Source organism: Thalassophryne amazonica, chromosome 16 (genome assembly GCF_902500255.1).
Source record: "Thalassophryne amazonica chromosome 16, fThaAma1.1, whole genome shotgun sequence".
NCBI classification, from domain to species: domain Eukaryota; kingdom Metazoa; phylum Chordata; class Actinopteri; order Batrachoidiformes; family Batrachoididae; genus Thalassophryne; species Thalassophryne amazonica.
In genome coordinates this window covers 50188111-50203105 of record NC_047118.1, presented here as the reverse complement: position 1 = coordinate 50203105, position 14995 = coordinate 50188111, and the positions used below count along the sequence as shown (strand labels likewise).

The 14995-nt window shown below is 43.7% G+C and overlaps 1 protein-coding gene across 2 annotated transcripts in view; it reads right to left on the bottom strand.

Annotated features, from left to right (window-relative positions):
• The window catches only part of srl (sarcalumenin), a 52672-nt gene extending 42524 nt beyond the window's left edge, over window positions 1-10148 (bottom strand). For both annotated transcript variants that reach the window (XM_034190980.1, XM_034190981.1), the window contains exon 1: window positions 10041-10148. In XM_034190980.1, coding sequence (XP_034046871.1) covers window positions 10041-10101 — 61 coding nt within the window. In that variant the 5' untranslated portion in view covers window positions 10102-10148. The remainder of the gene's footprint in view (window positions 1-10040) is intronic.
• Between the last annotated feature and the right edge of the window lie 4847 nt (window positions 10149-14995).

Here is a 14995-nt window from a genome sequence, read left to right as displayed (position 1 = left end):
GATGTTGAAAGGAGAGAGGTACACCTTTCTGCAAAAATTCTGGACTTGTGTGTTCATTGGACATGTTTGTGGTGGCATTATAGTATGTTGATGCATTTTGTTTTTCTGCCAAGCTTTATTACCTCCACTAAGGAGATTATGTTTTTTGTAATTTCATTTATTTGTTTATCAGTAGGATCACTAAGAATTTGTGGATCCATTTTCATGAAAGTTTATGGACAGGTGGGGCATAGTCCAAAAATTAATTCAATTTTTTCTTCTTTTTTTTTTTGCGAATCTGTTTCCCACTCTTGTCCTGATTGCAAGTGTATTCAACAGCATTTTTAGTCAGTTCTTTTAAACTACTCGACTGACCTCATTTTAATTGTGTTGGGTTGAGATATGGATTAGGGTTAATATGGTTATATGTCCGGTTGTACTCATGCTCCCTCTAATTCACAGTTTCAGTGTGTGGACACAATCCATCAGCAGAATGATAAATGGATCCCAATGATAAGAAGGATAATAAACTTATCCTTTCTCCTAATGCATTTAATAATTTCTGTGAGAACAGGCTGCTTTGTATCATCCTGTAAGTATGTTTAACCTGAAGCAGTGAGGTTGTTCACATATGAATGATAGATGGACAGTTTGTCTGATGAACTTGGCAACAACCTTTAGATAGAAGCAATCCCAGGGATAAGCAGTCAGATCGGTCCATTCACACCAATAAATATTAATAATATCAATAATAATAATAAATAAGGAAATAAGTAGTAGTTTGTAGCTGGCAAGATCATGCACGTGCAAGAAAATGACTGTAAAGTCGACATTGTGTAAAGTAAACACACACTCAGGAACATTCAGGGAAGTTTGAATATACAGGAGAGACTCGGAGTACAGCCACTACTCTTTTGCATAACAAGGAGACAGTGGCGGTGGTTCGGGCATCTGGTGCGGATGCCCCTTGGTCATCTTGCTCCGGAGGTCTTCCAGGCACAGCCAACTGGGAAGAGACCCTGGGGAAGACCCAGGACACCCTGGAGTTTTATATCTCCCAGCTGGCTTTGGAATGCTTGGGGATTGATGAATGAATGAATGAATGAATGAATGAATGAATAATCATGACAGACTCATTGGAGCTATAAAAACTCTGGTAGCAGGGCAAATGTATTGACCAGCAAGTGCAGTGTGATGGTTTCACTTGTGTCCACTTTAATGTTTCGACAATAAAAGCTTCAGGATGTATTGGAGTTCCTCATGGTAATGTAACTAATCAATAATACATTGACATGCAGAGTGGTCATGATGATTTCAATATACTATTGTAACTTTAATACAGTCTAAACCAACTCGAGGCCACTGACCTCTGATCCCTCTGACCAGTTCCCTACTTTGGAATGTTCCAACAGAGCAATTAGTGTGTCATTTATCCAGATCCAAATTAATTTTATGATATGGATCATAACAGTCAAAATGGCTAGTTAATACTGAAGGCATGCCTCCTTTTTTTGGGGTGGGGGTGGGGGGTGCATTTACTTATGGTGGAGACCAAAATGTCAGATATCCTAATTTCACAATGAAATGCCACCATAGCAACCAAGTGGCAGCCATTTTAATAGGTGCATATTTAGCGGCTGCACTCTGCGTTGTTGTTATGGCTCCGCCCATTTGCTCCCCTCGGGACGCAAAGTCACGAGCTCCGGCATGGGAGTTGGACTCTCTAACCAGAAGGCAGCGAGCTGCGTCAGTCACAGTCAGTCAGAGCTGTGTGTCGTCAGAGCGAGCTGCAAAAAGTTTGTACCTGAGTTTTCAGAGGTGGTGTTTGTGGTTGCCATCTGCCACGCCGGTGTTTGCCAACCCGGACAGTGGGAATACCACCTCAACCGGCAACTTAGCCCCGCGACGGGACAGCAACAACGTCCGAGGCCCGCCCAACGTGGTGAATTCACTGAGGCCGCACGCTGCGTCATTAGAGCCGCGCGTCACGAGTGCCGCTTCCCCGAGGCCTCGTGCAGCCACCGCGGATCCATCAGCGCGGAAACACCGAGGCCGCGCGGCACCAGCGCAGTGCAGATCCATCCCGGTGACAAACAACACAGGCTGTTAACATCGGCGATCGACAAGCTGCTCATAAGCTGACCATGGGGCCTAAGAAGGTTCTGACAGCGGAGGAAGGTGACGATATTAAAAAATCTCTGGACTTTCTATCAGAGGAGATTTCTGTTGTGAAGCAGCAACAGAAATCAATCATGGATCTGGTGGAGGAGGTGAAGGCATTACGGCTCCAGAACGCCAAGAAAGACCGGCATCTGGTGCAGCTGGAAAATAGAGTGGCTGAATTGGAGCAGTACACCAGAATTAACGACGTCATCATCACAGGTCTTCACATCAAACCACGGTCCTACGCACGGGCGGTAACGGATGAGAGCGGAGGGGAGCCCAGTGAACAGGAGGTCAGCTCTGTGGAAAAACAGGTTGCTGATTTCCTCCTATCTAAAGGTATAGAAATGGATTTAAATAACATTGAAGCGTGCCACCCTCTGCCCCGGAGAAATGACGGTGATAAACGAACCGTCATCATGAGATTCATCAACAGAAAACACAAAACAGCACTGTTAAAACAAGGAAGAAAACTGAAAGGGACAAACGTATTCATCAATGAACATCTCACCAAACGGAATGCCGACATCGCCAGGAAAGCACGCTTCTTAAAGAAACAGGGAAAAATCCAGCACACATGGACTTCAAACTGTAAAATATTCATCAAACTCAACGGATCACCAGAACAAGCAAAAGTCATGGCAATAAGGAACATCGAGGAGCTGGACAAATATGAACAATAGGTATGAGGACTCAAACACATCACAGCACCATGATGCAGACTGGAGCAACCCACTCATCCACATCATCTACACCCGGAGACAAGAGAGACATAATGACTAAGGATAATGATCCGTTTATTTCTGCCCAGGAGCTCTGTCTAGATACATTTAATTATAATAACTCTGCTAACCACCCCTTCGAATCTGAAAATGATCCTGATACCTTTTTCAGTGAGAATATTGTGAGACAGTGCAAATATTTTACAGAACAATTCAAAAATTATAAAATCAATGATGAAAATTTTTCAATTATACATTTCAACAGCAGAAGTCTTTCTCGTAATCTGTCCACTATTAATGATTGTTTGAAAACATCCAAAAAACGTTTTTCAGTTATTGCAATTTCAGAAACATGGTTAAATGAGGATAATAAAGATCTGGTATATCTTGATGGTTATGAATTGTTCCTGGTTAATAGGCAGACGAGAAGGGGCGGAGGCGTTGCATTGTTTGTAAGGTCAGATTATAACTGTAAACTCATTAACAACATGTCATTTACAGTGGACAACATCATGGAATGTGTTACCATAGAAATGACATCTATAAACTCCAAAAACATAGTTGTTAGTTGCATTTACAGAGCTCCTGGGACAAATATTGACACCTTTGAAGACATTATCTTAGGAATGTACAACAAAATCAACAGAAATAAGCATTTGTCTGTGGAGATTTCAATATAGATTTTTTAAACCCTCACAATCATCCACAAATTACCTCATTTATAAACACCTTGTACTGTTTAGGACTGTTTCCAACCATCATTCATCCTAGCAGAATATCTATGGACTCAACAACTCTCATTGACAATATTTTAACTAACGTTATATCCGGTAATCTTAGTGGGGGACTACTGGTCAGTGATATCAGTGATCACTTGCCAGTTTTCTCAGTCTTTGCATTGGAGGGTTGTTGTAAGTATCGAAGCAATATCAAATTCATGAGTAGAAAAGTAACACCTGAAACAATTGATAATTTAAGGGAGGATTTATCAAGTCAGAATTGGTCAGATGTTTTTGTTGATGATGTTGACAGATATATATATACAAGGTCTGTTAGAAAAGTATCCGACCTTATTTTTTTTTTTTTCAAAAACCATATGGATTTGAATCACGTGTGATTACATCAGGAATCACGTGTGATTACATTAGGAATGGCTCAGAGACTGCCGCTTTGTTTGATAAAAATTTTTTCAAAAGCTGTAAGGCACAACTGCGTGGACACCATTCGATAAATTCAGCTGGTTTTCGGTAAAAAATTTTAACGGCTGATGAGAGATTTTGGTCTGGTAGTGTCGCTTTAAGGACGGCCCACGGCGCCTGACGGCGATCTGCGCTTCGAGGCGGCAGCGTCTCGCCATTTCAAGTTGAAAACTTCCACATTTCAGGCTCTGATGACCCAGGAAGTCGTCAGAGAACAGAGAACTTTCAGAAGAAGTCAGCATGAGGAGTTTATTCGGACATTCCATTGTTAACGGACATTTTGTAATGAAAGAACGTGCGGGCAGAGTCGCATGTCGGGCCGGACCCGACCGCGGGGGGTCGCGACAGGAAAAACACCTCCGTTGGAAACCTTAACGGGCAAGTTGGAACATGCCCAAGCTGTTAAACAATTTCTCAGTTACTCACTTGTTGAAAGCCATCAAAAGCCGCCTGAATTTTACAAATGGTTTTCAACACGGAGGTGTTATTCCTGTTGCGGCGCACACAGATTCGCCGAGTCGTCACAGAACCAACTCGGCGAATTTGCGCACACGTCTTTCATTACAAAATGTCCTTAAACAGTGGAATGTCCGCATAAAGTCCTCATGCCGGCCTCTTCTGAATCTTCTCTGTTCTCTCACGACGTCCTGGGTGAATTAAGCCTTAAATTAGGATGTTTTCAGCTCGACAGGCCGACGACGGCGCCTGGAAGCGCTGCGCGATGTCCCGCTCCGTGGGAAGTCCTTACAGCGACAGAAACACCCCATAATCTCTCATCAGCCGTTAAACTTTTCACCGTAAACAAGCTCAATTTCTCGAATAGTGTCCACTCGGATATTCCTCACAGGTCCAGAAAGAATTTTGATAAAGCAACGCGCGCCGTCTCGAGCAGCGTGTGAAACAAAGGAATTCAGCCGAGAGACCCTACCATTAATTAATGCTTCTTAAATATGATCAATCTATCTTTATTAGTTGGCTATGTAGCACAGGCTTTTAAGGTGGCAGTAATTAAACCATTACTTAAAAAGCCATCACTTGACCCAGCTATCTTAGCTAATTATAGGCCAATCTCCAACCTTCCTTTTCTCTCAAAAATTCTTGAAAGGGTAGTTGTAAAACAGCTAACTGATCATCTGCAGAGGAATTGTCTATTTGAAGAGTTTCAGTCAGGTTTTAGAATTCATCATAGTACAGAAACAGCATTAGTGAAGGTTACAAATGATCTTCTTATGGCCTCAGACAGTGGACTCATCTCTGTGCTTGTTCTGTTAGACCTCAGTGCTGCTTTTGATACTGTTGACCATAAAATTTTATTACAGAGATTAGAGCATGCCATAGGTATTAAAGGCACTGCGCTGCGGTGGTTTGAATCATATTTATCTAATAGATTACAATTTGTTCATGTAAATGGGGAATCTTCTTCACAGACTAAGGTTAATTATGGAGTTCCACAAGGTTCTGTGCTAGGACCAATTTTATTCACTTTATACATGTTTCCCTTAGGCAGTATTATTAGACGGCATTGCTTAAATTTTCATTGTTACGCAGATGATACCCAGCTTTATCAATCATGTCTTTTTCCTGGTTCTCTCCCTCAGCCCCAACCAGTCCCAGCAGAAGACTGCCCCTCCCTGAGCCTGGTTCTGGTGGAGGTTTCTTCCTGTTAAAAGGGAGTTTTTTCCTTCCCACTGTTGCCAAGTGCTTGCTCACAGGTGGTCGTTTTGACCGTTGGGGTTTTTCCGTAATTATTGTATGGCCTTGCCTTACAATATAAGGTGCCTTGGGGCAACTGTTTGTTGTGATTTGGTGCTATATAAATAAAATTGATTGATTGATTTTAGACATCAGTCAGTGTATCAATGTAGATGTTTACTTTAATCCTTAACAAATCAATCATATCATAACAATCCAAGTAGAGTAAATTACAGTATCATAACCAGTTAAGGCCCTTCCATAACCTGATTACGTTGATCCGTGTGATTGCCCCTACCTACCAGGCATATTTTTCTCGATTCGCTTCCACATACAGGAATACTCTGAAGCTCACTGAAAAGCCTGGTGTCACATTATAGTTTGTATATCCAAAGACAAACCAAGAATTCAGCATTTTTGACATTCTTATTTGAACACCATATACGCGTAAGCTCACCAAAATATTGCTGGGGTAATATGTATGGCACAGTGCTTTTTGTTTTCAACCAGATCATGGTTTCTGTGGTATGTACGAGGTCTATTAGAAAAGTATCCGACCTTATTATTTTTTTCAAAAACCATATGGATTTGAATCACGTGTGATTACATCAGACATGCTTGAACTCTCGTGGGCATGCAAGAGTTTTTTCACGCCTGTCGGTTATGTCATTCGCCTGTGGGCAGTCTTTGAGTGAGGAGTCGCCCACCCTCTCGTCGATTTTTCATTGTTAAGGAATGGCTCAGAGACTGCTGCTTTGTTTGATCAAAATTTTTTCAAAACTGTAAGGCACAACTGCGTGGACACCATTCGATAAATTCAGCTGGTTTTCGGTAAAGATTTTAACGGCTGATGAGAGATTTTGGTCTGGTAGTGTCGCCGTAAGGATGGCCCACGGTGCCTGACGGCGATCTGCGCTTCGAGGCGGCAGCGTCTCGCTGTTTCAAGTTGAAAACTTCCACATCTCAGGCTCTGTTGACCCAGGAAGTCGTCAGAGAACAGAGAACTTTCAGAAGAAGTCGGCATGAGGAGTTTATTCGGACATTCCATTGTTAACGGACATTTTGTAATGAAAGAACATGCGGGCAGAGTCGCATGTCGGGCCGGACCCGACCGCGGGGGGTCGCGACCTGAAAAGCACCTCCGTTGGAAACCTTAACGGGCAAGTTGGAACATGCCCAAGCTGTTAAACAATTTCTCAGTTACTCACTTGTTGAAAGCCATCAAAAGCCGCCTGAATTTTACAAATGGTTTTCAACACGGAGGTGTTTTTCCTGTCGCGGCTCACACAGATTCGCCGAGTCATCACGGAAACGACTCGGCGAATTTGCACGCACGTCTTTCATTAAAAAATGTCCTTAAACAGTGGAATGTCCGCATAAAGTCCTCATGCCGGCCTCTTCTGAATCTTCTCTGTTCTCTCACGACGTCCTGGGTGAATTAAGCCTTAAATTAGGATGTTTTCAGGTCGAAACAGGCCGACGACGGCACCTGGAAGCGCTGCGCAACGTCCCGCTCCGTGGGAAGTCCTTACAGCGACAGAAACACCCCATAATCTCTCATCAACCGTTAAACTTTTCACCGAAGACCAGCTAAATTTCTCGAATAGTGTCCACTCGGATATTTCTCACAGGTCCATAAAAAATTTTGATAAAGCAACGCGCGCGGTCTCGAGCAGCGTGTGAAACAAAGGAATTCAGCCGAGAGGGCAGGACCACATCTCACTCAAGGCCTGCCCACAGGGAAGTGACGTCACTGACACGCGTGAAAAAACTCACGCATGCGCACGAGGGTTCAAGCATGATTGGTGTAATTGCACGTCATTCAAATCCATGTAGTTAAAAAAAATAAATAAAAGTGTCGGTTTCTTATCTAATACACCTCGTACACTTATTTCTGTTTGAACCTGGATAGGAAAATTTTTCTTACATCCTCCTACATAGGTTCTGTGGCCCGCTGGGATTCCTTAGAGTGAAGTATGACGGGACACTTTTCCCAAAGCAGGTTACTTCCACAGTCAAGGCCAGTAGCTAACTGCAGGTGGTCAGTATCTTTTCCATAGACACAGATGGGTAGAGTGACCAGGAACTGAACCCAGGTCTACTACATACTGGTAGCCCAACCCCTATATCCACTGAGCTGCCAGCTCTGCAATGAGACAGTGCTTTAACAGAATTACGGAACCAGGCATTGTACGACATTTTACCCTTATCAGTCAGGGGACTATCACCAGACATACGTGGTCTGTCCATAAATTAACGGTCCTTTTTTTTTTTTTTAAAACATGTCTATCTCGGCTTTCAGTGCTTACCAGTCGAGTGAGTATAAAAGAACTTGTGGAGAGCTGGACATGTCCCAACTTGTCCTCTAACACTCCGAAACGGAGGTGTTCCTTTGTCTCGCTTCATCAGAGAATCGGTCGTGATGCGCGAAGCCTCCGCGTGGCTTTCCATGACAAAATCTCTTGTTAAAAGTGAAATCTGCCGGAAAATGGCTGATGTCCAGGTCTTGTGATAACCAGAGAAAGAGCACACGACGGTCTCGTATCCACAGAGCCATCAGCTTAGAAATGATCCAGTGGTTTGTGCCGCATCGTCGCAGCTCGCAGCGCGGCACACCGACCGTGCTTAAAGGGGTCCTTAAAGCTGTAGTTAAAGTCCTTATTCTCTGTGAAGCCCGTAAAATTTTCACTGAAAGCCAGATAAATTTTTCGAATGGTTTCTAGGTGCCAGTCTCTAACAGCTTCTGAAAAAATTCTGATGGAAAAAAAGTCCTTTTCATTCCGCCATTTCCAGACAATGAAAATCCGACGAGGGGGCGGGACCACTCCTTCCACAAGGCGTGCTCACAGGCGAATGACGTCACCGACAGGCGTGGAAAAACTCACGCATGCACACGAGGGTTCAAGCATGTCTGACGTAAAAACATATGAATGAAATCCATATAGTTTTTGAAAAAAATAAAAAGGTACGATACTTTATGGACAGACCTCGTAGATGCCAATATGTCAAAACAGTTGCCCTTCCTTATTATTTTGAGTTTTTCATATGGACATAAAAACAAAGACCCACAACCAATGCATGATGGTAACCATGTATACAGTATATGCAGTAGGATGTACAGTGATGGAAGCCACTGTAACACCTGCATGTACTGCAGAAGGCTCTATGAGGGCAACAGTACCCAGTCACAGCCCTGCCACTCCTGCCTGGAGAATGCATGTCCCTATAAGGCCAAATGCTGGGAATAAATTGCGATTGTGACAGTGCAGAATGACAGCAGCTGTGTAGCGTATCTAAACGGTAGCATGGGGATGGGAGGGGTGAGGAGTAAAAGGGAAGGAGAGTCAAGTGGAGGGTGGATCTGTTATGGACAGTGTTGGGTTTCCAGAGGCTTTCCAATCTTAGACACCTGACAGCAGACTGGAATATGGAGGCCTGGCCCCGCAGTGCAGACCTGAACACCACCCCAAGGACGGACAAGGGTAACAACAACTGATACAGAGGTGAGACTGTAGTCGTACTTGGGTATAGTTAGTCATTAATCAATCATATTGATTGTAGTGTAATAGACTGATCATGAGTGGAAGCACTGCCTGTGAATGTTTATCTGAAAAACTTCAAATCCCAAATTTTTGGTCATGAAAAACTTATAGAAAGTCTCATTTAAGAATGAAGCAGAAATCCCTGAATGCAAATCAGGAGCAAAGGGGGCGGTGTCCATTGTCCAATGATGGTTTTTTTGTCCTTTCCACAGATGTTCCATCAGCTGGTGTCTTGCTTTAGGAAACGCTGACATGCTGTTAGTACACTTGAGGCTGAACTTCAATGGAAACCTACCAACATGCATGATGACGCATTTGTCATTATATTAATACATGGCCATCGTGGATTTTCAAAATAAAAGCAAAGAAGCAGCAGCTGGGTGAAGCCATCATGGTGCACAAAGTGCCAGCTAATTTTAAATAGATGTGCTCAGTGGGAAAGAAAATCCCGGATGACATTTCTGTCTGTCTGTATCTTGTGCTGGTGTCTATGACTGTCTCTGCCTATAAGTACTCTGACTGTTAAAACCAGAGCCATCACTGACAAGTGATCAGACTGCACAAAACTACTAATCTTAACACCAAAATCATGATCTGTATATCTCTGAAGATTCCATTCAAAAGCACCACATTCACTTGTATGGTCAAACCACGTTTCTGTCTCAATGACATTCAGTGCCACTGTGTTTATGACCTGATACAGAGCAACTCACGTATTCGAGCAAAACCATTCTGGGTCTTACCTGCTGTGGTCTGCAAAAGCAGCAGGGAGAGAAAGTAGCAGATTGAGACCATACCCTTCATGATGACTGCCAGGAGTACTCTGACAGTCACACAGACTATATATACACCGAGGCAGGAAGGTTAAAGGGCGTGCAGAGAGAAGGGGAGGGGCCCAGAGTGAACCAGCTGGTGGAGGGGCTCAGTTGTAGCAAGCACAACATACACAAGCAGCCGACTCTCCTTTTTAGGGAGGTGGCAGCATTCAGCATCAGCATCACTGCAAGGGTACGAAGCTGAATGTGCCGTGATGATCAGACCTTACCCATATGCAACAGACAGGTGGTGTGTCGGTTAGAGATTGCCTTGTCTCTCAATGAATTAGTTCCCACTAGCAGGCTAACAAACTAAGTCAAGCCAAGGCATCTACAGCAAAGCTGCAGACATCCAAAAGTCCAGTTCCTCTTTCGGAGCCAGTATAAGAGTTCACAAACAACTGTACAGTCTATTGGGCAAAAATATCAGAAGCTTGGGACCTTAGACTTGGCATTACTAAGGAGGCCCAAATCAACACAAACATTTGTCCCACAGGTCCACCCGAACCTCAGGATACCAACTAAGGAAGTGACAGAGCTGGAGGCATCAGAGAGAAATGTGACATCATCAACATTTAAGAGGACCTAAAAAGTTGTTGACCATAAAGGAAGCCATGCATCCAAAACTGACATTTTACAAAGAGGTTAGACCTTTGTCCCGGTAATCAGCTGTTAGGGCCCCTTCACACATAGTGGGAATTTGGTCGAATTGTGGTTGAATTAAGTGCACATGAAGCAGGAATCAGGTGCAAACCGTGTAATTTTGTAGCTGCTTCCAGCGCCTCGTACACCTGTTGCTACAACTATTTGCACACACCAGTGGCTGACAGACAGAGTGTGCGCTGTACGAGCCCATCGAACCCTCTTGCGGCAGGTGTTGGTGAAATTCCAGGTGATACGCATGAACATCTAACACCGCTCGCATGGCACTTAGAAAATGTGTGGCCATTCGCATTCTTGGCACGACAGCAGTCTGCAGACAATCATTGTCGTACTGGCAGTGAAATTTGTCTAAGTGCCCCATGAGTGTTGCTTTGGTGTGTGTGCTAAAAACTGACAGGAGGTGTGGCTATGACAGAAGATGCCATGGAGATCTGTCATTCTGGACATCCCAGCTGGACAGTACTGGGACATGGACTAACAACTGACCACTGTGATGCGCGTGTGTCTGTTTGCTGTCATCAAGTGGACATAAATAAAAACATATATCACTGTGGTGATGGGCTGCAAGCAAGCATGCGCGGCGCGCACATGGACAAGCTGCTCCCAGGTTGAAACGGACCATCAGATCATAACGCAGCAGGCGATCTCACTGTCACTTCACCCACGTGAGCTCTGTTCCACATGATGCACTGTCCTGTGACGTGCCATCCACAAGACACGCGTGTCAGTAGGACACGCACGTGGGCCGGCAGGACACACGCCAGCAGATGTGGACATGAATGAGATGAGCGAACTGCTTCTCATTCATGTCATTTCATGACTGAGCATCAGTGACCATGGGTCATCTACAGAGGAACAGACAGATCATATTTGTATTGACCACTTGATGAGAAGGATTTAATACAATGCAGTGTCTTGATATAAAGCAGTTTTCAGCACCTGTCACCTGGTAGCTCAGTGATAAAGTTTACAACTGGCAATCAGAGCTTTTGGAAGGCACGGGTTCAAATCCTGTGGCTAACATGTATTTTTTATATTTTTCATTTTCTGCTGTGCAATGTAGCACACCCCATTGCACAGCTGCCTGGAAAGCTGCTGTGTTCCCGTGTGCACTGAACCGTCGCAGCATGTTTTTTTCTTATTTTTTATTTATTGTTTTCTTCACAGCAGCTGCACAATGTGTAACCTAACCACTGTGTTCCCGCGAGCACGAACTGTCACACCAGCATCGTGCACGCCTGCCCGTCAGCGCAATGTTTCGTGGTGTGCATAATTCAAACTGTTTGGCGCCATTTCGCCGTATTCGACCAAACTTCACACTATGTGTGAAGGGGCCCTTAACTTTTGTCTAGATTTTTAGCCATGTTGTGAGGCAGAAAGAGGCCATTGTAATGGTGATGGCTGTCTGTTCTCCCACTGTAGACAAATTCTTTGTTAATTTACAATAAACTACTGGCAGCTAGAGTTGCCAGCTTTAAACGGTTATTCTCCAGTCTGCCCACTGCAATACAACATCTTATTTTTTTTTTTTTACAGAATTGTTATGGCAGCCATGCAGTTTACCAGTGTGACAGTACTGTAATCCTTTATAACAGTACAGTACAGCTGCAGATTACGGTACAATGCTGGCAACAGTAGTTTAATGTAAATTAACAGGAAAAAAATTATTTTGCAGTGCATCTCCAAAATGTAAATACCAGTTTCAATCAAATTTTGTGGATAAACTCAGTGGACAATCTTTTTACAGCACAGGTCATCTCAAAGGCAAATCAGAGGTCATCGTCTCATGTCCCTGACTATATCATCAAAACATAAAGAGCCATTTCAATCAAACTCAGTGGAAAAACTCAGTGAAGTGTTGTCACACAGCACATCTTCTCAGGGTCATAAGCCCATGGTCTAGGTCAAATATGAGGTCAATGTCTAAAATATATTAAAATATATTCATATGTATATGTCACAGACATGAACGAGCGATGCTCTTCAGCCTCTCACCATGTCATTTAGGTCCTTCAGACTTTTTTAGCAAATGCTTCAGGGGAGCATTAGCATGGCTAACCCCCCCCTTTTTGCATTTTTCTTTTGTTTGCCTTTCAGCTTCTGGGGGTGCTCCACCCCACAGACTCCCCTCATTACAGTCCTCTTAACCCCTTGCCACTTTAAGCATTTTTTTTAATGTAGATGTAAATTAATATTCAAAGTTTTCAGCTAGTTGACAGTAGGGCTGTATAGTATGGCCAGATTATCATATCTCAATATTGTCATATCAGTATCATACATGATGTGACTATGATTTCACACAAAGTGCAGCAACAGTGAAAATTAAACATTCTTAAGGGCCCCTTCACACATAGCACAATTTAAGTCGACTAGCACAGGAAGGAGGAACTGCATGCCAATCATGAAAAATCTGAGCTGCCTCCAAGGCCTCATACACATGTCGCTCCAACTATTTGCACACACCAGTGGCTGAAAGACAGAGTGCACCCTGTGAGAGCCCATTCGATCCCTCTTGCAGCAGGTGTCGGCCAAATTCCAGGTGACACACATGAACATCTAACATGGGTCACTTGGCACTGAGAAAATGTGTGGCCATTCGCACAATTAACACGACGACAGTCAGCAGATGATCACTTTTGAGCTGGATGTTAAATTTGTCTAAGTGCCCCCACGAGTGTGGCTTTGCAAAAAGCAACACACATGTGGCCTGCATGTATATTGCACGTGCGTGTGTGTCATGCTCCCCCCACTCCCCTCCACCCAAAACACATGTGGCGTATGTGTGGTACACGCCCCCGCCCCCCCCCCCCCAACACATGTGGAGTGCCAGGGAGGCACACTTGCATAAAATGCTGATACGTATGCTGCACAGACATGATCAGATGGGGGCCGGACAGGCAGGTCAAAGTGCACACAGCACATTGAGGGGCCTGTCATCTGCTGACCAGAGACTCACTGACAGCTCACATAACACAGACACAGAGTGACACATTTGTGTGTGTGCTGAACGGACAGGGTGTGTGGCTGCTGACAGCTGCAGCTGTTGAGATCTGGTTCTGGACGTCCCATCTGGAGAACACGTACTCTGTTTGGACAGATATGAACTTACAAGTGTCCACTATGACACGCGTGTGTCTGCTTGCTGTCCTCATGTGGACATACATAAAAACATATATTGCTGTTGCGACGGGCTGCAGCAAGCGAGCACACAGTCCACACATTGACAGGCTGCCCCAGGTGATACGGACCATCAGATCATAACACGCAGGAGATATATCTCATGAGATAATGAAGCATCTTTCTGGATAGACATCTCATCTCCTGGGGCTAACAAATATATCAAACCTCTGATGACAATGATGTCACATGATGATATCAAGCAAAATCAAAATATTAGCTGGTGGTGGTCAAGACGTACATCTGACTGTATACAGGCCAGGTGGTGCTTATCTCCAGAGTCCATGGCATCAAGCAGATGAGAGTCTACAACTCCCCCTCGACAAGACACAGGCTACTTCCCAAGCCAAGGCCAGTACCCATTTACATCTGGGTGGACTGGGACCATGAAGATTAAGTGTCTTCTCGAAGGACACAGACAGGTAGTGTGAATTCAAACCCAGCTCTATATATTGGCAGACTAGCTCCTTATCCACTGAGCTCAGCAAGGTGCTATGGCACTACAGCTGTCTGGATGCTAAAGCCACTGAAAATATGATTTATTTCAGTTTTTATTCACTATATTTTGAATAACATATTCAAAAGTATATAAATAACTTGATATCATAATAAAATTGACCATATAGCTTAAACTGATTTACTGCCTACATTGTTTGATAAAATGGAATATGTGCAGTTGGGGAAAATTTACTTTGAACATTTTTTGGTATGCATACATATGCTGGGTGGATTACATCTTTATCACTCTCAGGCAGGCACACGGTGGTTAGCATAATCTCACAATTCTCAGGAATCAACATCATAACAGCAAATTAATCCCCCAGAATATAGAGGGAGTTTCTTCCTCAAGCATGCCTGTTCCAAAATGGCTTGGGACACGTGTAAAAAACAACAAAAAAAAAACCAACATTTATTTTGGTGCAAAAATTACTTAAGCCAAGGAATTTGGGGTGACTGGTGGCAGGAATTGGTTGGAAGGCATTACGATTTGCTTAAAATGAAGACATCAGTCATCTTTTTGAAATACCTTTAGATATGAGGGT